This window comes from Podarcis vaucheri, assembly GCF_965113315.1.
Source record: "Podarcis vaucheri genome assembly, chromosome: W".
Taxonomy (NCBI): domain Eukaryota; kingdom Metazoa; phylum Chordata; class Lepidosauria; order Squamata; family Lacertidae; genus Podarcis; species Podarcis vaucheri.
Window position 1 is genome coordinate 19,065,599 of NC_138757.1, and position 22,855 is coordinate 19,088,453.

Below are 22,855 nucleotides of genomic sequence, written 5' to 3' on the forward strand. Positions count from 1 at the left end.
TTTTTCTAGTCTGGCCCCCCGCAAGGTCTGAGGAACAGTGGAGTGGTCCCCAGCTGAAAAAGTTTGCTGACCCCTGAGTTAGTTTACATAGGTTACATTTGTTGGAAGCAGGACTCTCAGAAAGAGTCCCATTCTGTGAATAAAACAGTATTTAAACAGCATTCAAAATGCTCTACAAAAGAAATCAAACCACAAATGTTTCATTTCCCAATATAACACAACCGCCTATGGGCACTCACATTAGCTCATCAGCGAAGTTGCCTGAACCATAATAATAATAATAATAATTTATCATTTCTGCCCCGTCCATCTGGCTGGCTCTCCCCAGCCACTCCAAGCTGCATCCAACAAAAAATTAAAAAGACAGCTGTTCAAAACTTCCCGAAATTATGCACCCCCACCGAGAGGGCTCAGATTCCTACAGGGGCTACTCAGCGTTTTGGACGTTTTCGGAGACTGAAGTAGCTGGGCAGGTATTTATATCCTGTTGGTGGTGCCCTATTCTTCTCCCCTGAGATCACCTAAAATGGTAAGATGTTTTCTGTGGTATGAGGGCCACCAGTCTGGGGCAAAGGGGTGTGGACATCTCCTGGTGGCCCCCGCCCCCATATTAATAGCCTCCCTGAACTCTCAAACTGAGACATGCTCTTTATCAGCTGAGCTCCTAAAGTAGGGCTGGTTGGGAATTGGTCCTCGCTGAAGAATGGCTTATCACAGGCACGCAGGTAACCCTCCTCTGCGCCCCAAATATATATATGACTTTTCATTGCCTTTTGTGCTTTGGGCAAGAGTTCGGGCTGGCTTGCTTGCTCTTTCAACAGGATTTCGCTGTGCTGGAAATCCTTCATTTGAGCTGGAGGGGCTTTCCAGCAAATAAGGGGACCCTCTGTGCAATGATATTCCTTCCAGGGAAGGTAGGAGTGGGCAGTAGGGCAGTTCAAAAAAACCTCTTTTTTGAAAATGCCTGCTCCAAAGGTCTTATCTTGCTACACTAGGGATTATATAACTGTATCTGAAATTTCATGCATATCAGTTAATATCATGACCCTCCTCCACGAAAAGAGCTGTTTACTTGGCCGTTTTCCTATGCCCTGGAGGCTGAAATTTCAATTCAGCGGAGCAGGGTCAAGATATTAACTGATATGCATGAAATTTCAGAGATAGCTATATAATCCCTAGTGTAGTAAGATAAGACCTTTGGAGCAGGCATTTTTTTTAAAAAAGAGGTTTTTATGAACCGCCCTACTGAACACCCAATGCTTTTCAGTGGAGCAGGGTCAAGATATTAACTCAGGCATGGCCAAACGTGGCCCTCCAGCTGCTTTGGGATTACAATGCCCATCATCCCTGACCACTGGTCCTGTGAGTTTGGGATGACGGGAGTTGTAGTCCCAAAACAGCTGGAGGGCCAAGTTGGGCCATGCCTGTATTAACTGATATGCATGAAATTTCAGAGATAGCTATATAATCCCTAGTGTAGTAAGATAAGACCTTTGGAGCAGGCATTTTTTAAAAAAAAAAAGTTTTTTTTATGAACTGCCCTAGTAAGCAGAGGTTCTGCTTCTTCCAGTATACTGGCATTAGTTCGCCTGTCTTCCCAAGTGAAGTGTCAAATTTTCCGGAGACCCCGTTAACAGAATCTTTCGAGGAGTTGGAGGTGGCGTTGATAAGTAAGTATAAGAGCTGGTAAAGGGCAATTAAGCAGGCCTATCACTAACTTCAAATGCAGCTCATGGACTGGGCTCTAAACAACTGCCAGATCCTTTTTGCAGGAGACAGGACAGAGAGAAGCTTCCGGGACAGCCTTGTCCCTGCTTAGACTCTCCACTAAACTCCTTAGCCGTCATTCTTTTAAATTTTGTTGTCGTTTAGTCGTGTCCGACTCTTTGTGACCCCATGGACCAGAGCACGCCAGGCACTCCTGTCTTCCACTGCCTCCCGCAGTTTGGTCAAACTCATGCTGGTAGCTTCGAGAACACTGTCCCACCATCTCGTCCTCTGTCGTCCCCTTCTTCTTGTGCCCTCCATCTTTCCCAACATCAGGGTTTTTCCCAGGGAGTCTTCTCTTCTCATGAGGTGGCCAAAGTATTGGAGCCTCAGCTTCAGGATCTGTCCTTCCAGTGAGCACTCAGGGCTGATTTCCTTCAGAATGGATACGTTTGATCTTCTTGCAGTCCATGGGACTCTCAAGAGTCTCCTCCAGCACCATAATTCAAAAGCACCAATTCTTCGGCGATCAGCCTTCTTTATGGTCCAGCTCTCACTTCCATACACCACTACTGGGAAAACCATGGCTTTAACTATACGGACCTTTGTTGGCAAGGTGATGTCTCTGCTTTTTAAGATGCTGTCTAGGTTTGTCATTGCTTTTCTCCCAAGAAGCAGGTGTCTCTTAATTTCGTGACTGCTGTCACCATCTGCAGTGATCATTTATATCATTTAGGCGTAGACAAATTAGACTGCTTTACTAAAACCCAAAGAGTGAAGTTTTGGATAGACCATTTGAGTCCAGGCGCTCTTGGGACAATCTTGCAGCACTAGGGATATTAGCTCAGGGGGATTTGAGTTTAGGCGAAGCCACAAGTTAAATGTCCTGTGCAAGATCCGTAATTCTACTGAAGGGAGATTGGCCTCAAGGTTCAATGATGTGTTTGGGACACAGGGTGGTACAGAAAAAAATTGCCTTAGAAACTTTGCATGCAGGGAAGCCCCAAGCTAGACCCCTGGAACCACCACTTAAAAACACCTGGAGTCGCATTTTAATCAAAAAACCCCAAGACCTGCTGCCTTTATGCGTATGGAGCTCAGTGGACAAATATCCTGACCTGGTACCAAGCAGCTTCCTAGGGTGATGTTACTGGATCCATATTACAGATCAGGTAGACTGAGGCAGAGGGCGAGAGAAAGGGTGTTAACTTCTGTTACGAAAATGGCGGGGGGGGCACATCTTTAAAGTTGTTAAATGTTACAAATATTATGCCTGAATGTATCCCTTCGACTTGACAGCTCAGGGAAGATACCTAGCTTTAAAAAATCATATAAAATCAACCCCTTTGCCAGTTTCCTCCATTCCAAAGCTATTTTGCCCTTGGAAAAAGGACTCTTTCCCCTGCCACCTCTCCAAGTGTGAAGACATGTATACACACCTCCTACCCCAGGAAATGCCCAGAGGTGACAATTGCAGGGCTCATTGTTTGCCAAGGGAAGCGAAATCTCATCACCAGACTTGCCTCAGGCTCCAGACATGCAAAGGAAGTTTTATTGTACTTTTGGGTGGTGGGTACGTAAGACCTATTTGTCTGTGCTAATCTTGTGTAACCTCCCCTTTCTGACGATTTTAGTGGTGTAGCATTGACGTATAGATGATGTTGTGCAAACTGTGGGAAAGTTTTAAAAGTCCATGTCGCCCCAATGCTCGGGGTTCTTACTGCCGTTTGAACCTGTTGCACAACAATAAAGGATCAAAGTCTAACGACCGCTGTTTTGCTCCAAATTACTTGGCTGGAATTTCCTTCTTTTACTGACTGCATGGACCCACGGGGGACTTGCACCCCAACGAGCTGGGCTGTTGAGTAGTCTCTCAACCCAGAATTTTCTTTAACACGTGCTTGGGTGGGCTCACAGCTTGGCCCCTTGTCTCTGTCTTCCATAAGCACTTTGGTGCTCGTTCACCCTAGCTGTGCTCCTGTGCTGTAGGACTGGCGTTTGCAGTTCATGCTTCAATCCCACTTTGCCTGCTGATGGACGGATGGAGGCTGCAGAAATTGTTTTGCGTCCTTCCAGAGACATTTGACCCCCCCCCCCGCAAGCTATTTGCTTACCAGTTGCCTGCCCTCCCATTTGTTGAATGTGTTCTGCAAACCGTTGCCACAATGCAAAATACTTGGTATATAGCCAGACCAAATTCCGGGTAATCGAGTGAAAGGGCAAGCAACTAAGGAAACAATGGGGTCATGGGCCTATATTTAGATTGGAGGGTGGGTGGGTGGGAGAGAACATTGCAGAAACAAATTAGCCATGAGCACATTGGTTTTACTTGGCTGTCCCGGACCTTAGAAAGGGGTGCTCTGCGTAGCCCCCCGCTTGCTTACTTCTCTTGTTCTGAGCTTGCAGGCCTCACCCTGTAGCTGTGAGAGCTTCAGACAGGAATGGCAGTCTGGCAGCCCCTGCTCCAGATCTGTTCTCTGTCTGAATCTAACGCTGTTTGAAATAAATTAAAAATTGTCCAGCAGTGCCTTAGAGACCAACTCAGTTTGTTCTGGGTCTAAGCTTTCGTGTGCAGGTGCCCTTCTTCAGATACATGGAAACCAAAGTCTGTATAAGAACTAGTATGAAAAAAGAGGTCTCCCAGCATTCTCCCAGGCCCATATAAGAACAGCGTAAACAGTTGGGCCTGATGAGCGTTTACTGTTCCCAACCCTAATCCTGCGGTAAGCCATCTAACTAGGTTTTAATTTGATCCTGACTTGTTTTCAGGAGGTAATTTCATTATTGTTTGATTTTATACCAATGTTACATATTTGGTGTTAGCCGCCCTGAGCCCAGTTTCATCCGAGGAGGGCGGGATACAAATCAAAGTTTATTATTATTATCAGACCGTGATATATAGTGGGAGGGTGGGGCGGGGTTTTTCTACGCAGGGTAGTAGAACTCAATGGGTATTATGCAGATGACCAAAATTAGCCGAAATAAATAAAAAAAAAATGTCCAGTAGCACCTTAGAGAACAACTCAGTTTGTTCTGAGTCTAAGCTTCGTGTGCAGGCCCCCTTCTTCAGATACATGGAAGCAGAAGTCACTAGACCCTTACATATACTAGGAGGGTGGAGTGGGGTATTTATCAGAAGGGTAGTAGGAGACAGGTGATTTTATGGTTCCAGAACTGAAACCTTCCTCTGCGTGTCCAGGATTACAGACCTGCGCCTCCATGATTGACACCTTCTTAATCCTTGTATTTAATGATAATAACACTTGGCTGTCGTGCGCAGGCAGACTTCTTCAGCTACACTGAACCAGAGGTCCCCAGACCCTGATATTTAGTGGAAGGAAAAGTCACCAGACCCTGATATATAGAGGGAGGGTAGGGTTTTTCCCCGAAGGGTAGTAGGACTCAATGGGTTTGGTCAACCTGTGGGCGACTGTGAATGACTACAATTAGTCCTACAGGAAAAAGCAAGGGATAGTATGCAGATGATTAGCACATGTAATGAGACAGGAATCCAATATCTCTACTCAGACCAGGTCTCTCCATCATTTTCAGTTGAGTAATAAGTTGCAATTCAACCACTTCTCCTTCAAGTCTATTTCTGAAATTCTTTTGTCATAAGATAGCTGCTTGGAGATCCTGTATTGAATGTCCTGGGAGACGGAAGCTTTCTCTTCCTGGCTTCTCTGTCTTGTGATTCCCGATGTCGGATTGATGCCCATTTATCCTCTGGTGCTGGGTTTAGCCTGTTGGTCCAATATACAGAGCCAAAGGGCACTGCTGGCATTTGATGGCATACACCAGGCATGGCCCAAGTCCGTCTCAGGGGCCTAATCTGGCTCACAAGTCAGTTTAATTTGGCTCCTGTGGAAGTTTATTTCCTAAAAATCCTTTAAAAACTCAACAACTTTGGTCGGCCCTTTGATCACAGCCCTTCACTTCATCAAATCTGGCCCTCTTTGAAAAAAGTTTGGACACCACTGGCTACACCATGGGTAGGCAAACAAAGGCCCAGGGGCCAGATCCAGTCCAATCACCTTTTCAGTCCGGCCTGCGAATGGTCCAGGAATCAGCGTGCTTTGACATGAGTAGAATGTGTCCTTTTATTTAAAATGCATCTCTGGGTTATTTGTGGGGCATAGGAATTCGTTCATTCCCCCCTCCCCTGAAAAAAAACACCACTAGTCTGGCCCCCCCACAAGGTCTGAGGGAAAAAATTGCTGACCCCTGGCCATATACACTGTTTGAAGATGAGCCATGAAATAGGCCTGAGATGATGATGATGATGATGATGATGATGATTTATTTATACTCCGCCCATCTGGCTGGGTTTCCCCAGCCACTCTGGGCGGCTTCCAACAAAAGATTAAAATACAATAGTCCATCAAACATTAAAAGCTTCCCTAAACATTAAAAGCCTTCAGATGTCTTCTAAAAGTCTGGTAGTTGTTTTTCTCTTTGACATCTGGTGGGAGGGCGTTCCATGGGGTGGGCGCCACTACCGAGAAAGCCCTCTGCCTGGTTCCCTGTAACTTGGCTTCTTGCACTGAGGGAACCACCAGAAGGCCCTTGGCGCTGGACCTCAGTGTCCGGGTAGAACAATGGATGGAGATGCTCCTTCAGGTATGGGATGTTTGGTGTTGTTGGGTCCAGCAATGGTGCAATCCAGGAATGTGTGGGCAGCAAAGTTGGCACCTGGGTTTATTGTAGGCTCTGGTACCCGTGTCCATGTTAAGTCTGTATGATTGTGGGTGAGGAGTTGTTTAAGATTGGGCGGCTGACAGTAGGCGAGGAAAGGTCTTCCTCCCAGAGCTTGGGAAAGGTAACTGTCGCCGTCTAGGAGAGGTTGCAAATCTCTGATGAGGCATTGAACTATTTTAACTTGGGAGCTGGATGTGATCGCCAGTAGCGTTCTGTTGTTTTCTCTTTGGGGTGTTTTCTCGCAGCATGCTCTTTCTGGGGATCAGTTTGGCCTTGTAGATCTGTCATTGAACTTTGAGTTCCAACACCCCTGAATCTAGGATCTGATGTTGCTTGAAAGAAGATCAACGTCCTTTTTAGAACCCAAAACTCCATGGTGGCTCTCGCTGGTGGAAGCATTAGCATTAAAACCTCTTAGCAAGAGAGGAAATTGGCCGACATACAGAGAATTATTAATAGAGGTGGAGAAAGGGTTGAAGCTGAAAGAATATGAAGAACTAAAGACTACATTGCAAAGTTGGTTACATCATAGACAATTAAACCAACAGTTTAAGGAAGACAGTAAGAAAGGTCTCAGCTACACAGTGTCAAACTTACCAAAAGAGATAACTGAGAGTGATACGAAATTACTTTTTAAAAATGTATCATCTCCTGTTATATGGGGAAATGCTGGATGAAATGGTAAAGTCAGCACAAATAAAGTGGGCTCAGGATTTAGGTCACAATATACAACTTGAAGACTGAGAAAAGGTGTGGAAGGTGAATTTAAAATTTACAGACTGTATTTTATTGAAAGAGAATTATATTAAAATGATGTATAGATGGTATATTACGCCAGAGAAAGTGGCAAAAAAAGTATAAAAAGGGATCTAAAACCTGTTGGAAATGTAAAGAAAAATATGGTACATTTTATCATATGTGGTGGGAATGCAAAAGGGTTAGAAATTATTGGGAAATTATATATAATGAATTGAAATAAATGTTTAAAAAAACTTTTGTTAAGAAACCAGAAGCATTCCTTCTAGGAATTTTAGATCAAGATTTAGGAAAAAAAGAAAATTGGAAATGATTTATGTCTGCAACAACAGCGGCAAGAATTATATTAGCACAAACTTGGAAGACAGAAGAAATACCAACGAAAGAACAATGGCAAGGGAAACATATGGAATATGCAGAACTGGCAAAATTAACAGATAAATTACATGAAAAGGATAACCAAGACTTTAAAAGAGAATGAGAACCATTTACAACATATATGAAGAGACAACATAAAGAATTGGACTCACTGGCAGGGTTTGAATAAACCAACACAATTGTGTATAACCAAAAGCATTGGGGAAACTTTGGGAAACAACACGCAGGGTGAGTAATATGGAAATAAAACAAAATGGGAGTATGAGGGCAGTCCAGGGGAGGAGGGGGGGAATATGGAAAATTGTTAGAGAAATATTGTTAGAGGATGTATACATGAAAACACCAATAAAAAATATTTTTGAAAAAGAAAACCAATAAAAAATATTTTAAGAAAGAAAGAAAGACGATCATTGCCCAGAGCAATTTTAGCCAAGAATGTGAACTGTTGGGGAAACCCTGGGAGTTTGTCTTTCTCCTGTGTCCTGTCTCTTGATGGATGAGGTGGCGGCTCGCCTGATGAATGGGAGACAGGTCAAGGTTAACATAGCTGGAATGGAAGCAATGTGTTCCTTAGTGGACTAGGAAGCAAAACGGGCCGTCCCGCTCTGCAAAGAGCTGCTGGGACTCACATCATGTTATAAAAAACCCACACCGCTCCTTTTTCCTGTATGGGGTACCCAAGAGCACAGCATCTAGAGACCTTAAGTGGGTTCCCTATCGCAGGGGTGGCCAACTCCCAAGAGACTGTGATCTACTCACAGAGTTAAAAGCTGGCAGTGATCTACCCCCTTTTTGGGAGGAGGAAAGCCTGTTTTGGGGGGGTTCAAGTCTAAGTGGGAGACCTTTTTTTAGGGAGGAAAGTTGTTGAGTTTTTTGGGTTTTTTTGAGGATGGAGAAAATAATAGAGGCCAACCAGAGAATATTGAGAAGCACAGCAGCTAGGCTATTGGCTATTATGTGTGACCTCCCATTCTAAAAAGACCATAAAATCAAAGAACATCCAATTGCCGTATTTTTCCGCGTATAACACGCTCCCGTGTATAAGATGCCCCCTATTTTGGGGGACTCAAATTTAAGAAAACAGGGCCCCCTTTTAAACATTTTTTGAAGTAAAAAAGCCCCTAGTCTTATACATGGAAAAGTACAGCACCTAGGCAATGGATTCTTTGGATCCTGAACAACCAGGACTTCTTAGAAAGAGACGGAAAAGTCAACGGACAAACAAAACTGTTTGGTTTACAAGGCCGCACAGAGCTGGGCCTGGAACAGCATAGTTTGGATATTTCAAGCCCTTGTTTGGGAGAAGTGAAGGCTTGACTTGATTCCGATGCCAGTGTGGTGTAGTGGTTAAGAGCGGTATTCACGTAATCTGGGAAACCGGGTTCGTGTCTCCGCTCCTCCACATGCAGCTGCTGGGTGACCTTGGGCAAGTCACGCTTCTCTGAAGTCTCTCAGCCCCACTCACCTCACAGAGTGTTTGCTGTGGGGGAGGAAGGGAAAGGAGAATGTTAGCCGCTTTGAGACTCCTGAAGGGGAGTGAAAGGCGGGATATCAAATCCAAACTCTTCTTCTTCTTCTTCCGACAACCTCCCAGGCCCCGTGCTAGATCTCAAACACCGTCTTTCAGAACGTGGGGTTTCAAAGATATTTTTTCCGTGTCCAAGAGGTCCTCCTCGCTGTGTTTTTTTTAAATGTTGGTTTCCTGTTCTCTGCTGTGATGGTCTCCTTGTCGAGAATCACCCAGTTAGGTGTTTATTGATCCATGTAACGTTGGGAAATGTCAATCACTTCTCCTACCTGGGCAGTTCTCTTTCCACAAGGGCCGATGTTGATGCCGAAATCCAGCACTGCCTGAACTCTGCGAGTGCAGCTTTCTCCCGATTGAAGGGCAGAGTGTTTGAGGACCGGGACATTTGCAGAAAAACCCAAATTTGCTATGGTACTACCAACCTGACTGTCTGCTTGTGAAACACAGACCACTTATCAACGCTGTCTCCAACTCCTTGAAAGATTCCATCAACGGGGTCTCCGAAAAATTTGGGAAGACACAGGCAAACTGTACTGGAAGAAGCAAAAATTGCCAGTGTCGAAGTGACGATTCTTTAACATCAACTTCTTGAATTCTGACAAGACAAAAGTATTCTGTTGGGGGGACAGGGTGTGTGTGTGTGTGTGTGAGGGACTCCCTGGCCCTGAATGGGGCAACTTTGCCCCTGAAGGACCAGCTGCACAGCCTGGGGGTCATTTTGGACCCATGGGGGCACAGGTCCATTCTGTGTCCAGGGCAGCTCCATCTGGGACACAGGATGAGACCCCACCTGCCCAGAGCAGTGCATGCTCTGGTTATCTCCCGCTTGGACTACTGCAATGCACTCTACTTGGGGCTACCTTTGAAGGTGACCTGGAAACTTAAACTAATCCAAAATGTGTTGGAAAAATGCTCTGGGGAAAATGGCACCCCCCCCCCCGACCTCTGAGCGTCTCCCAGTAGGCACGTCTCTGGAATGGCATGTCCCTTCATCTCCATAGTGCCTCTCTGCGACACTTTTCATCTGAAAAGTGCACACAAGTCTTCTAGCATCACACAGCAAGAAGAAAGAAACATCCGTAGATCTAAACTACATTTTATTTAGATTCTATACAGACAATCCATAATCACGTCTGTGTTCTCCAAGCTCTGGCAGAACAACAACTGTTGCATACTGCAAAAGTGAAAGTACAGTTACAATAACATGCTCAGGCGGAAGAGATAAGACAGTCTTCCGTTATCACACTCTTCTCAGACATCTCATGCGATTTATATTAATCACAGCAGCAGCATCGGCTGCATAAAAATTGTAACATAATGCAGCAGCCAGGCTGGTGACTGGGACCCCCGAGATGACATCCACTGGGCCCAATTCATAGCATATTAATTTTTTTTACCTTCCTGTAATAAAAAGGGGGGGGTAGTCTTCCCAAAAGGAAACCTTCCTCCGTGGGTCAACGTGAAGAGGATGTCAGCAAGGTTGAAGTTTTTTCTGTAAAATAAAGGATTTGACCGGGACCACATAACACCGGTCCTGAAAGACCTACATTGGCTCCCTCCCAGGACGTTTCCAAGCACAATTCAAAGTGTTGCTGCTGACCTTGAAAGCCCTAAACAGCCCAGTAGACCTGAAGGAGCATCTCCACCCGGAGCATCTCCACCCGAGGGCCTTCTGGTGGTTCCCTCCCTGTGAGAAGCGAGGTTACAGGGAAGCAGGCAGAGGGCCTTCCTCGTAGTGGCGCCCACCCTGTGGAACGCCCTCCTGTCAGATGTCAAAGAGATAAACAACTATCTGATGTTTAGAAGACATCTGAAGGCAGCCCTCTTTAGGAAAGTTTTGAATGACTGATTGACTGATGTTTTAATGTATTTTTAACCTTCTGTTGGAAGCTGCCCAGAGTGGTTGGGGAAACCCAGCCAGATGGGTGGGGTATAAGTAATAAATAATAATTATTATTATTATTATTATTATTATTATTATTATTATTGGCTGACCTTTGCTTCCTGTTACACATTATGATAAGATCTGGACAACTAAAGGTGGACCCATGTGTGGGAATGAGTTTTATTCTTAGGCAGGCATAGGCAACCTTTGGCCCTCCAGATGGCCTACATCTCCCATGATTCCTAGCTAACAGGACCAGTGGTCAGGGATGATGGGAATTGTAGTCCAAAACATCTGGAGGTCCAAAGGTTGCTTATGCTTGTCCCACACCATGTTCCGAGCTGCAGGTGCTTTTCCCATTTGCCGTGCACTGACCATGTGCTTCGCTGTCTCCCTCCCTGCCTCCTTTGCCCTAAATAATAACAACTTCTTCTTCTTCTTCTTCTTCTTCTTCTTCTTCTTCTTCTTCTTCTTCTTCTTCTTCTTCTTCTTATTATTATTATTATTATTATTATTATTATTACAGGGCCTACCAGCTACACGGTGGGCACCATGTCGGAGCGCTTTGATTGCCACTATTGCCGGGACAACCTGCACGGGAAGAAGTATGTGCAGAAGGAAGGGCGCCACTGCTGCATCAAATGCTTCGAGAAGTTCTGCGCAAACACCTGCGCCGAGTGCAAGAAACCCATCGGGGCCGATTCCAAGGTGGTTATTTTAATAGTTTGCTTGTTTGCTTAATGCAAGCATAGGCAAACTTGGCCCTCCAGAAGTTTTGGGACTACAATTCCCATCATCCCACCACTGGTCCTGTTAGCTAGGGATCATGGGAGTTGTAGTCCCAAAGCATCTGGAGGGCCAAGGTTGCCTATGCCTGGCTTAATGGATATTTCTATCCCACACTTCCCCACCCCCCTAAAGTAGTGTGGGGCTGTTTAGGGAGGCGGGAGAGGACCCGCTGTTTAATACAGGCATAGGCAAACTCGGCCCTCCAGATGTTTTGGGAGTACAACGCCCATCATCCCAAGCTAACAGGACCAGCAGTCAGGGATGATGGGCATTCTAGTCCCCAAGCAGCACACATGAAAAACTATAAACAAATCCTTATTTCCTGATGAATAGCCTTTGGATTCTGGACACATGGTCAGCAGACCCTGTGCACCTTCCAGTGGACATTCAATGGAATGGCTTTCACCCCACCATCAACCTAACAAAGAACCAATCTATGCAATAAATACATTTTCTGGACACTACTATAAAAAGACAGGATGGGCACATAGACACATATTTTTTTATATATTTCTTCCTAACTTGCGCTAGCAAGTCCCTTTGCTGAGCAGAGTGCATTCCCCTTTTGAATGCACAGCGGCTGGCTTGAGGCAAGCTTCTCACACAGGCAGGGATGATCTACCGGTAGATCTGTGGCCGATCCTGGTAGATCGCCAGATCCTTATTGTGTACAAAAAGTTACTGGGGTAGGGGAGAGCTACAAAAAAACTTCTATGCAATCCTCCCCCCAACACACTCTTGCCTTTAAATGGGAAACAGTGAAAATCATCGGGTGGAGGGGAAATGTGTAGAGAAATTGGAACGGAAGCTCAATAAGCTAAGGCTGTCATATAGAGAGAGAAAGAGAGAGAGAGAGAGAGAGAGAGAGAGAGAGAGAGAGAGAGAGAAGAGAGATGATTGATTGATTGATTGATTGATTGATTGATTAGATAGATGATAGATGATAGATGATAGATGATAGATGATAGATGATAGATGATAGATGATAGATGATAGATGATAGATGATAGATGAAGATATAGATAGATAGATAGATAGATAGATAGATAGATAGATAGATAGATAGATCAGGACCAGGGAGTCCCCCCCACCTGCCCCCCCACAACCGCACTTCTGTCTTGTCAGGATTCAACCTCAGTTCTGCTGCCTTCTCCTCCTCCCTCCCTCCAGGAACTGCATTTCAAGAACCGCTACTGGCACGAGAACTGCTTCCACTGCTTTAAGTGCTCTGTGTCTCTGGTCAAAGAGCCCTTCATGCTGAAGGAGCACAACAAAGTGTGGTGCAACAAGTGCACTATGGATCAGGCCCCCCACTGCAAGGGCTGCCAGAAGCCCATCGTGGCAGGTAGGACTCCTCTAGGCTGCCTTGCGCCCCTTTGCTTCTTGCCCCCCTCGATCATGGAGCATTGCCCTGGGACGGCCAGCAGGCTTACGGAACATTTCTCTTACCAAGATACTTACATAACATGAATTCATTTTTAACTTTGCGCACAAAACCAGGGCTGTCTTGAGTATGAGCACTGCTGGGATGCAAAGACCCACCCAGCGACCCCGTACTACTACTACTACTACTACTACTACTACTACTACTACTAATAATAATAATAATTTATTTCTACCCCGCCCATCTGGCTGATTTCCCCCAGCCACCCTGGGTGGCTCCCAATCAAGTGTAAAAAAACAATACAGCATTAAATATTAAAAACTTCCCTAAACAGGGCTGCCTTCAGATGTCTTTTAAAAATAGGATAGCTGCTACTTTCCTTGACATCTGATGGGAGGGTGTTCCACAGGGTGGGCGCCAATACCGAGAAGCCCTCTGCCTGGTTGCCTGTAACCTCACTTCTCGCAATGAGGGAACCACCAGAAGTCCTTCATGGTGGAGACACTCCTTCAGGTATACAGGACTGAGGCCGTTTAGGGCTTTAAAGGTCAGCTCCAACACTTTGATTTGTGCTCAGAAACGTCCTGGGAGCCAATGCAGATCTCTCAGGACCGGTGTTATGTGGTCCTGGCAGCCGCTCCCAGTCCCCAGTGTAGATGCTGCATTCTGGATTAGTTGTAGTTTCCGGGTCACCTTCAAAGGTAGCCCCACGTAGAGTGCATTGCAGTAGTCCAAGCGGGAGATAACCAGAGCATGCACCACTCTGGCGAGACAGTCTGTGGGCAGGTAGGGTCTCAGCCTGCGTACCAGATGGAGCTGGTAGACAGCTGCCCCGGACACAGAATTGACCTGCGCCTCCATGGACAGCTGCAAGTCCAAAATGACTCCCAGGCTGCGCACCTGGTCCTTCAGGGGCACAGTTACCCCATTCAGGACCAGGGAGTCCTCCCCACCAGCCCACCCCCTGTCCCCCAACAACAGTACTACTGTCTTGTCAGGATTCAACCTCAATCCGTTAGCCGCCTTCCATCCTCCAACTGCCTCCAGGCACTCACACAGGACCTTCACTGCTTTCACTGGTTCCAATTTAAAAGAGAGGTAGAGCTGGGTATCATCCGCATATTGATGGACACCCAGCCCCAGCCCCCTGATGATCTCTCCCAGCGGCTGCATGTAGATGTTAAAAAGCAGAGGACAGAACCCTGAGGCACCCCACAAGTGAGGGCCCTGGGGTCTGAACACTCATCCCCCATCACAACTTTCTGGACAAAAGTTAGTTTAGCCCTTCGCACATGCGCCGCTGGGGTGCAAAAACCCGCCCAGTGCCCCCAAAATTTAGTTAATTTTGCATGCACGGCACCATGGAGAATGACAAGTGCCACCGTAGAGTCGGACAAGCGCCACCATTGCGAATGACAAGCACCACAGCTTTGGTAAATGAGCACACAAAATCGAAAGTCCTCGAGTGAAACAGTAGATCTACATTTTGGGAATACCTAGGTATAGATGTCTTTTGTTTTTCTAGCTCTGGCATAGGCAAACTGGACTCTCCAGATGTTTGGGGACTACAACTCCCATCACCCCTGTCCACTGGTCCTGTTAGCTAGGGATGATTGGAGTTGTAGTCCCCAAACAGCTGGAGGACCGAGTTTGCCGACACCTGTTCTAGCTTTATTAAAAATTATCGTATTTCCCCGTTTATAGGACTAGGTCCCCCCCCCTAAAAAATAATGTCAAAAATGAGACGGCGTCTTATGCACGGATCCATCTCACCCCCCTCGTTTTCTTCAATCTGAGTCCCCCCAAATAGAGGGCATCTTATGCATGGGGCCGTCTTATAGACGGGGAAATACAGTATTTATTATTTCATAACAGGTAGATAGTTAAGAGCTGAGGCAGCTCTTAACAAAGCCAGATGGCAAGAACCATATAATCAAAACCAGAAATCAGGTAGCTATTGTGGAAATAGGTATTCTTCATTGCCTGTTGGAATAGAGTTTTCGGCGGGTATTTAAAAGTGGAAACAGAGGGTTCCCACTGAATCTCTGGTAGCAGAATATTCTGCAATAATGGTTTGTTTCCTTTTCATTGTCAAATGAACATTCAGGCATCACTGCTTGCAGAAAGCAGAGTTGCGAACTGTTGCTCGGCTTTCTGATTCACATGGGATTTATGACCTGGAGGAGCACACAAGCATTTTTCCAACCCCACCCCACTATATTCAGTGTAATATAGTCCAAGAGATTTATTATTATTAATTTTCATCATTATTTCATTTCATTCTTATGCAGAATCTGCAGTGTCAGTTATGACATTGATAAAATCCCCATTTCCTCTTTCATGCTGTTTCTGTGACTTTCCTCCGCCACAACACGAGAGTCTTTCATATATTTTGAACTTGTCATTGTATATGTGTGTGTGTGTCAAGCTTTTTTGAGGGAGGAGGAAAGCCCCGTTAAAAGGGGAGGGGGTTTAAAGTCACTCAAAAAAAGATCGCTATCGATCAAAACAGCAACACAGAAAAAACTCCGTCTTCCCTTCCAGAGATCATACAACAACGGAGGGGCATGGCAGGAGTCAGTTTCAGCAATGAGCCAGACATCAACCGCTATCTACCAAAACCTCACGGGGATCTACCAGTAGATCACAATCGACCTGTTGGACATCCCTGCCCTATCCCTATCTCCTATCCCTAACCCCTATTCCTATCTGTAACTCCTATCTATAACCCCTATGCCTATCCCCTAGTGTCTTGTGTTTTAAATATTCAATTGGGAGCTGCCCAGAGTGACTGGGGAAACCCAGCCAGATGGGCGGGGTATAAGTAATAAATTATTATTATTATTATTATTATTATTATTATTATTATTATTATTATTATTATTATAGCTGTCAGCTTGCCTTTCTTGAATCACAATTTTCTCAGCGCTATGAATTGCATCAATCTGGCAGCGAGCACCACCTCCTTCCCTCCCTCTCTTTGCAGGCGACCAGAATGTGGAATACAAGAAGACTGCCTGGCACAAGGAGTGCTTCACCTGCAGCCAGTGCAAGCAGGTGATTGGCACCGCCAGCTTCTTCCCCAAGGATGATGAGATTTATTGCACCTCCTGCCATGAGCAGAAATTCGCCAAGACCTGCATAAAGTGTAAGCAGGTAAGTCGGGCCAACACCCCCCCCCCGCTTACCTGGATCCCATTCGGATCCTGGCTTTCCTCCAAAGGGCTTGGAGCTGTGTTCATTATCAGGGTTTCCTCCGCTGGTTCAGAAGGAGGAAGATGTGCCCACTCTCCTTTCGGCGCGGCCTATCTTGGTGCAGTTCTTGAACAGAGGACATATGGTGGAGATAAGGTCAGGGTCAAGGGAACCCTGGATGGTTCAGTCCAGTCCAAGGCGGCGATGGGGTTGTGGCGCTCATGGGGTTAGGGATGTTGGGATACTGCCAGGGAGACAAAGGCCATCATGCCTCCACGTCGTCTCAGGACGATCCATCAATCTCCCGTAGATACAGTATCAGTCAATTAGCGACACGAGCCTCGGAAATAGCTGTCCACATCTCAGGACTCATGCACGCCCTTTTCGCAGAGTTCGCACAACGAAAGATGCACTCAGGAGAGCAGCATATTTACAGCTTTATTCATCGGTGGTCAGAACAAAGGAAAAAACATGACTGCCTGCCTGCTTGTCGAGGCACAGAGAGAGAACAAAAGCTATATACAAAACAGAGACTTCCTGTGAGCAGCAAATACGCAGGCTGTGACTCACAACAGCCTGTCCGGTTTTTAAGGTGGAACAGAAATATCCTAACAAGGGATAGGGCAGGCATGTCCAACAGGTAGATCGTGATCACTGCCAGTTTTTAACTCTGTGAGTAGATCGCAGTCTCTTGGGAGCTGGCCACCCCTGGGATAGGGGATGGGGATAGGGGTTATAGATAGGGATAGGGATAGGAATGAATAGGGGATAGGGATAGGGATAGGGATATGGATAGGGATAGGGGTTAGGGGTTAGGAATAGGGGTGTTATGTACTGAGTTGAATAGGATCCAAACTGAAGCAGTCTGATTGGTCCTAGAACAATAGGATCCAAATTGCAGCAGTCTGATTAGTCCTAGAACAATAGGATTCAGAATGCAGCAGTCTGATTGGTCCTAGAACAATGCAGCAGTATGATTGGTTGGCAGGAACCACCCAATCCTGCTCCAGATAGAAGTGAATCCACAACCTGATTGGCTTACAGTAGAATTCCGGAATTAGCCAATCATGTGCAGCCCATTGTGTAAATATTGTATATAAGCAGATACTGTGAGGGGACTTTCATTCATTCCTCCTCACCACTATGAGCTGAATAAAGAGCATGAAATCACTTTGCGACTCTGAGTATATTTCAAGGGGCTAGAGATAGGAGTTAGGGATAGGGGATAGGGATACGGCAGGGGTCAGCAAACATTTTCAGCAGGCCCCACAAATAACCCAGAGATGCGTTTTAAATAAAAGCACACATTCTACTCATGTCAAAACATGCTGATTCCTGGACCGTCCGCCAGCAGGATTTAAAAGGCAATGGGGCCTTAGTTTGCCTACCCATGGGATAGGGGAAAGGGATAGGGCAGGCATGTTTTGGGGGCCTAATCTGACCAGCCGGTCAATTTAATCTGGCCCGCATGGCAGTATATGTCCTGGGGTAAAATCCTAAAAAAAGCTCAGCAACTTAAATCCTAAAAAAAAATCGTGATTTAAATCATGACTGACTAGTGATTTAAATCACTAGTCAGTCAGACTTTATTTAAATCCTTTTTTTACATAAAGGTTTGACCTTGCTGGCATCCTCTTAATATTTACAAGCGAAGGAAGGTTTCCTTTTTGGAATAATAAATTTTCAGAGTAGTTTTTACAGTTAAATAAAAAATGACTGATTTGGGGGGGGCTGCTAGGGGCGCCTTGGAAGATGGCCGACAATACCATCTCTCTGGCTCACACGGGGTAATTTAGGGGCTGATTATGGGAGTACATCAGCCTCCCGAATTTTCCCAGGGGATGGGAAGATGCAGCCTCATCCGCGGCTGCCCATAAATCACCCCCGAGTTCGAAAGAAGGAGGGGGTGGGGGCACTGGACGGAAAGCCCTTGAGTGAGCTCCGGATCTCCCTGACACTACTTCTGAGAGTGACGCTAGTTGCATTACTTAAGATTAACGATTGGATATAAAAAGTAAATGCACATGTTTCGAGCGAAGGAAAGGATATTTTAACTGCTAATTAAGCTAGCCACTGAGAAGTTAAAAGCGACGGGAATGAACTGAACAGAAGATTACCTCTAAGAATTACAGCTATGTCGGTATGTGGAAACGGAACGGAAAGGGGGGGGGAGCTTCTTCTTTTATTTACGATACTGCCTAACAACCCCTCCCCTAGAAGAACCGTCACATGACTGATAGCAAGTGAGATTGGAAAACAACTGTGTGGAATAGACTGTGTGGAAACAAAAATATTAACTAAAGGCTTTGCTTTTTAGAAGATATGGAAAGAAAATGAAAGGCTCTCTGATGACACACTTAATCGGGATCTGCCATTATGAGACAGACTAAGTTGTGAGATTGATAGTCAGAGGGGGAGGTGAGCCATTGCTTTGTTATCATGTTTGGATTGTGTCTTTGAGTCGAGAAACCCTCCCCTGGAAAGACTGATTTATGGTGCAACTGGTCTGGGAAAATTAATGAGCAGACTCTTAAGACTTTATTACATCGGAACAGACTAAAATGGCGCCTGCCACTCGAACAGGACTGTTGGATCAGCGTGTGGTGATTTAAGGAGAGCCTTACAAAGTTCACACAGAAATATAACAATGTTTGGTTTAACTCGCCTGCGAAAACAACTCAGAGGCTATTAAGAAGAAAAATGATAACAACAAGAAGACTGGAAGATGGGATTTGTGAATATCAAAAGCAGCAGAAATATGAGATGATTGGATCCTTACTGAGCTCGAAACATAGGAACCCCCAACAAAAAAATTAAAATTTGGCAAAATATTTGGATTATGTAATATGTATTGGTATAATTTGGAATAATTAATGTGATATGATTGGATTGTTAAATGGAAAACTTAATAAAATTATTATTAAAAAAATGACTGATTTGGTTCTACTATTAGAAATACATTGACAGATAATGATGAAATGATTATGAGGTTTAATAAGTTAACTGTTTCTATTTGGACAATTTTTCTGCTGTACTTGATTGGAAGGAGAAAAAGAATCATTTCCTTCATAACAATGTAAACAATTTATTTCACTAAAACAATAACATGATAGTATATGGATCCATGTTTGTTAACTGATGCGGTTAAACAACAACAACAAACCTTAGACTGAGTTTTAGCACTTAAAAACAAATCCTGATGAATAGCTTTTGGACTATAATGTAACTTAAACAGAAAAGTATATTTAGAAAGATTTTTCCTCCCAAAGATTTTATTTTTAAAATCCCGATTTGAATTAAAAAAATAAATAAATCCCATTTAAATCAAAATAAAGACTTGGTGGGGTTTTTAAAGTCATAATTTGAAAAAAATTGTAATAATAATTCATAAAGGAAACAGTTTATAAGAAGGAAATAAGGAGGCCATGCACAGCATAAATGAAGTCTTTTATTTTGTCGTTTCTTTTATGTTATGTTCATGTCTAATGGTGGTGGATTTGTTGATTTGAGTTGTGGTGGATTTATGTTGTAAATCATGGGTAGGCAAACTAAGGACTGGGGCCCGGATCCGGCCCCATTACCTTCTAAATCTGGCCCGTGGGCGGTCTGGGAATCAGTGTGTTTTTACATGAGTAGAATGTGTGCTTTGATTTGAAATGCATCTCTGGGTTATTTGTGGGGAATAGGAATTCGTTCATTTCCCCCCAAAAAATATAGTCTGGCCCCCCACAAGGTCTGAGGAACAGTGGACCGGCCCACTGCCAAAAATGTTTTTCGACCCCTGTTGTACAGTGGTACCTTGGTTTACAACCATAATCCATTCTGGAGGTCCATTCGTAAACCAAAACAGGTTGTCACCCAAGGCGCCCTTTCGTCAATGGGGCCTCCCCAAAAATTTTGTTCGTAATCCAAAAAAGAGGTTGTCATCCAAAAAAGGTTGTGAACCGGGGCACGCCCTTCCGGGTTGGACGTGTTTGTAATCCAAAACATATGCAAACCAAGACGTATGCAAACCACTGTAAATAAAATTTAAATTGAATGAAAAAATTAAATACAAATGGTTGTCAAATAAATTCAAATTTATCCCCCCCCCAAAAAAAATCTGAATTATTTATTTATTTTTAAATCATTGATTTTTATACACCCTGCTTTAAACAGAAGAGAGAAAGCTTCCACAGGTGACACAGGGTTTCGGGGCAGCTGGGATGAATGGTTCCCCAGGAGTCCAAGCAGCGCTTGACCTCTGACTTCCTTCCCCAGGTCATCACCTGCGGAGGGGTCGCCTACCAGGAGCAGCCATACCACTCTGAGTGCTTTGTGTGCGCCACCTGCTCCAAGAAACTGGGAGGGCAACGCTTCACAGCTGTGGAGGATCAATTCTACTGTGTCGATTGCTACAAGTCCTTTGTGGCCAAGAAATGCAGCGGTTGCAAGAACTCAATCACAGGTGGGTTAGTGATGGGTCGGGGGTGAGTGCCTGGAGGCGGTTGGAGGACGGGTGGCGGTTAACAGGTTGAGGTCGGATCCTGGCAAGGCAGAAGTCTGGTTGTGGGTGGGCCCCCTGGCCATGAACGGGGCAACTGTGCCTCTGAAGGACCAGCTCCTCAGCCTATTTTGGACTCATGGGGGTGCAGGTCCGTTCTGTGTCCAGGGCAGCTCCATCTGGGATGCAGGATGAGACCCCACCTGCCCATAGTGGCACCTGCTCTGGTGATCTCCTGCTTGGACTACTGCAGTGGTGGTCCAACTCGGCCCTCCAGCTGTTTTGGGACCACAACGCCCACCACCCCTGACCACTGGTCCTGTTAGCTAGGGGTGATGGGAGTTGTAGTCCCAAAACAGCTGGGGGGCCAAGTTTGCCTATTCCTGAATGAAGTGACCTGTGTGCTTCCTTCTCCTTCCTTTTTAACCCTTCCCTCCCTGCTCCTCCTCTGAACCGGAAGGTTTCGGGAAAGGCACCAACGTGGTCAGCCATGAAGGCCACTCCTGGCACGACTACTGCTTCAACTGCAAGAAGTGCTCCATCCCGCTGGCCAACAAGCCCTTCGTCTTCCACAGCGAGCAAGTCTACTGCCCCACCTGCGCCAAGAAGCTGTAAGGGGAGGAGCCAGGGGCAAAGGGGGGCGTGGCCTCACCTCTTCCACAGAGGGGTTCGATCTGTGTGCTTGGAGACAACCTGCCCACTCTCCTGCCCGCATTTTAAGCTTCCCCATCCCCATCCTTAAGAGGTGCCTGGCATCTCCCCCCTCCCCATCCAATTCGTGATGTTCAATAAAAGCTCTGCCTTAGCATCCTACCTGCTGCTAACCTTGCTTAAAATCACTTTTTTATTTACGGAAAGGTTCGACCTCGCTGGCATCCTCTTGCTTTCTCGCCATGCTCTGTGGATGCCCGCCAAAGTTTACGCTCAAGCTTCGCACATCCAAATGTACTTACTGATAACCCGGGTGGATTTGATTTCAATCACGATTCAGGAAGACTGGATTTCAATCACTAGTCAGGAAGACTTGATTTAAATCATTTTTTTTTAACAGAAAGATTCAACCTCGCTGGCATCCTCTTGCTTTTTTGCCATGCTTCCCGGATGTCAGCTGACATTTAGGCTGAAGCTTTGCACATCCAAATAGACCACACTTCCCTTCCCCTATTTTGGGGGGACTAAAAATTTTGTTGTTGAGCTTTTTTTAGGGGGCGTTGCCGCAAATCGCCCACCAGCCGTGGTCACCGAGGGGTCTTTGAAGCCTTGAGTCTTATATAAAACCTCGTCTTCTACACGGAAAAGTACAGTACTTGCAGATAACTGAGCACATACAGCTAATTACAGGCTTTTTCCGTGTATAACATGTCCCCATGTGTAAGACACCCCTATTTTGGACTGGACTTAACTGTCGGGGTCCTTTACCTTTATCTTGGGGGACTCAAAATTAAGAAAATGGGGGGGGGGGGAGATTGCCCCCGGGTATAAAACTGGGAACATCATACACCCAAAGGATCTATTTTTGGTATTATAAACAGACATTGACTGATAAATAAGACCACGACCGGAACTGTGAGAATTTGCTAGGATTCAACTTTACTGTTTTGGAGTGTTATATAAGAGTTTATAGTTTACTGTTTATAACCTATTGTTTACAGATCTAAAGGCTACTGATCCGGTCTTAGAAAAAGCAAACACGGGGTGAGAGATAAATTATAATAAGGAAAGGAAGTGAGTGTAAGGAAATCGCGGGAGGGATCAAGAAGGACAAGCGTGGGCGGAAAGGGACGGCGGGGAAAGGGACTACATAAAATACAAGATGTCTCATACAGGAAAGAAGGGAACAAATGGGGGTACACCAGGAGAGAGGAGAGGCTCTAAACAGGAGACAGACTTCAAGACAGATATTCTGAAGATGTTTGCAGAGATCAAACAAAGTCAAGTAAATGTCGAATATAAGTTAGAATCGGTGGACAACAGAATTGGGAAATTAGATAAAAAAATGGAGGAAACTGTGAATGAAATTAAGGGCCAAATAAAAGAAATATCTAGGAGAGC

At 45.3% G+C, this 22,855-nt stretch overlaps 1 protein-coding gene and 1 long non-coding RNA gene across 2 annotated transcripts in view; one reads left to right on the top strand and one right to left on the bottom strand.

Moving 5' to 3' along the window:
- LOC309523338 overlaps nt 1-22,855 on the bottom strand; it is an 892,159-nt gene that overhangs the window by 832,171 nt on the left and 37,133 nt on the right. The window lies entirely within an intron of this gene.
- LOC309523312 (four and a half LIM domains protein 1-like) lies at nt 678-21,616 on the top strand. Its single transcript, XM_082207113.1, has 6 exons — nt 678-725; nt 11,479-11,660; nt 12,912-13,086; nt 16,112-16,281; nt 20,581-20,767; nt 21,264-21,616. Exons 1-6 carry the CDS (start codon nt 704-706, stop codon nt 21,416-21,418), a joined length of 891 nt encoding a protein of 296 aa, XP_082063239.1. The 5' UTR covers nt 678-703; the 3' UTR covers nt 21,419-21,616.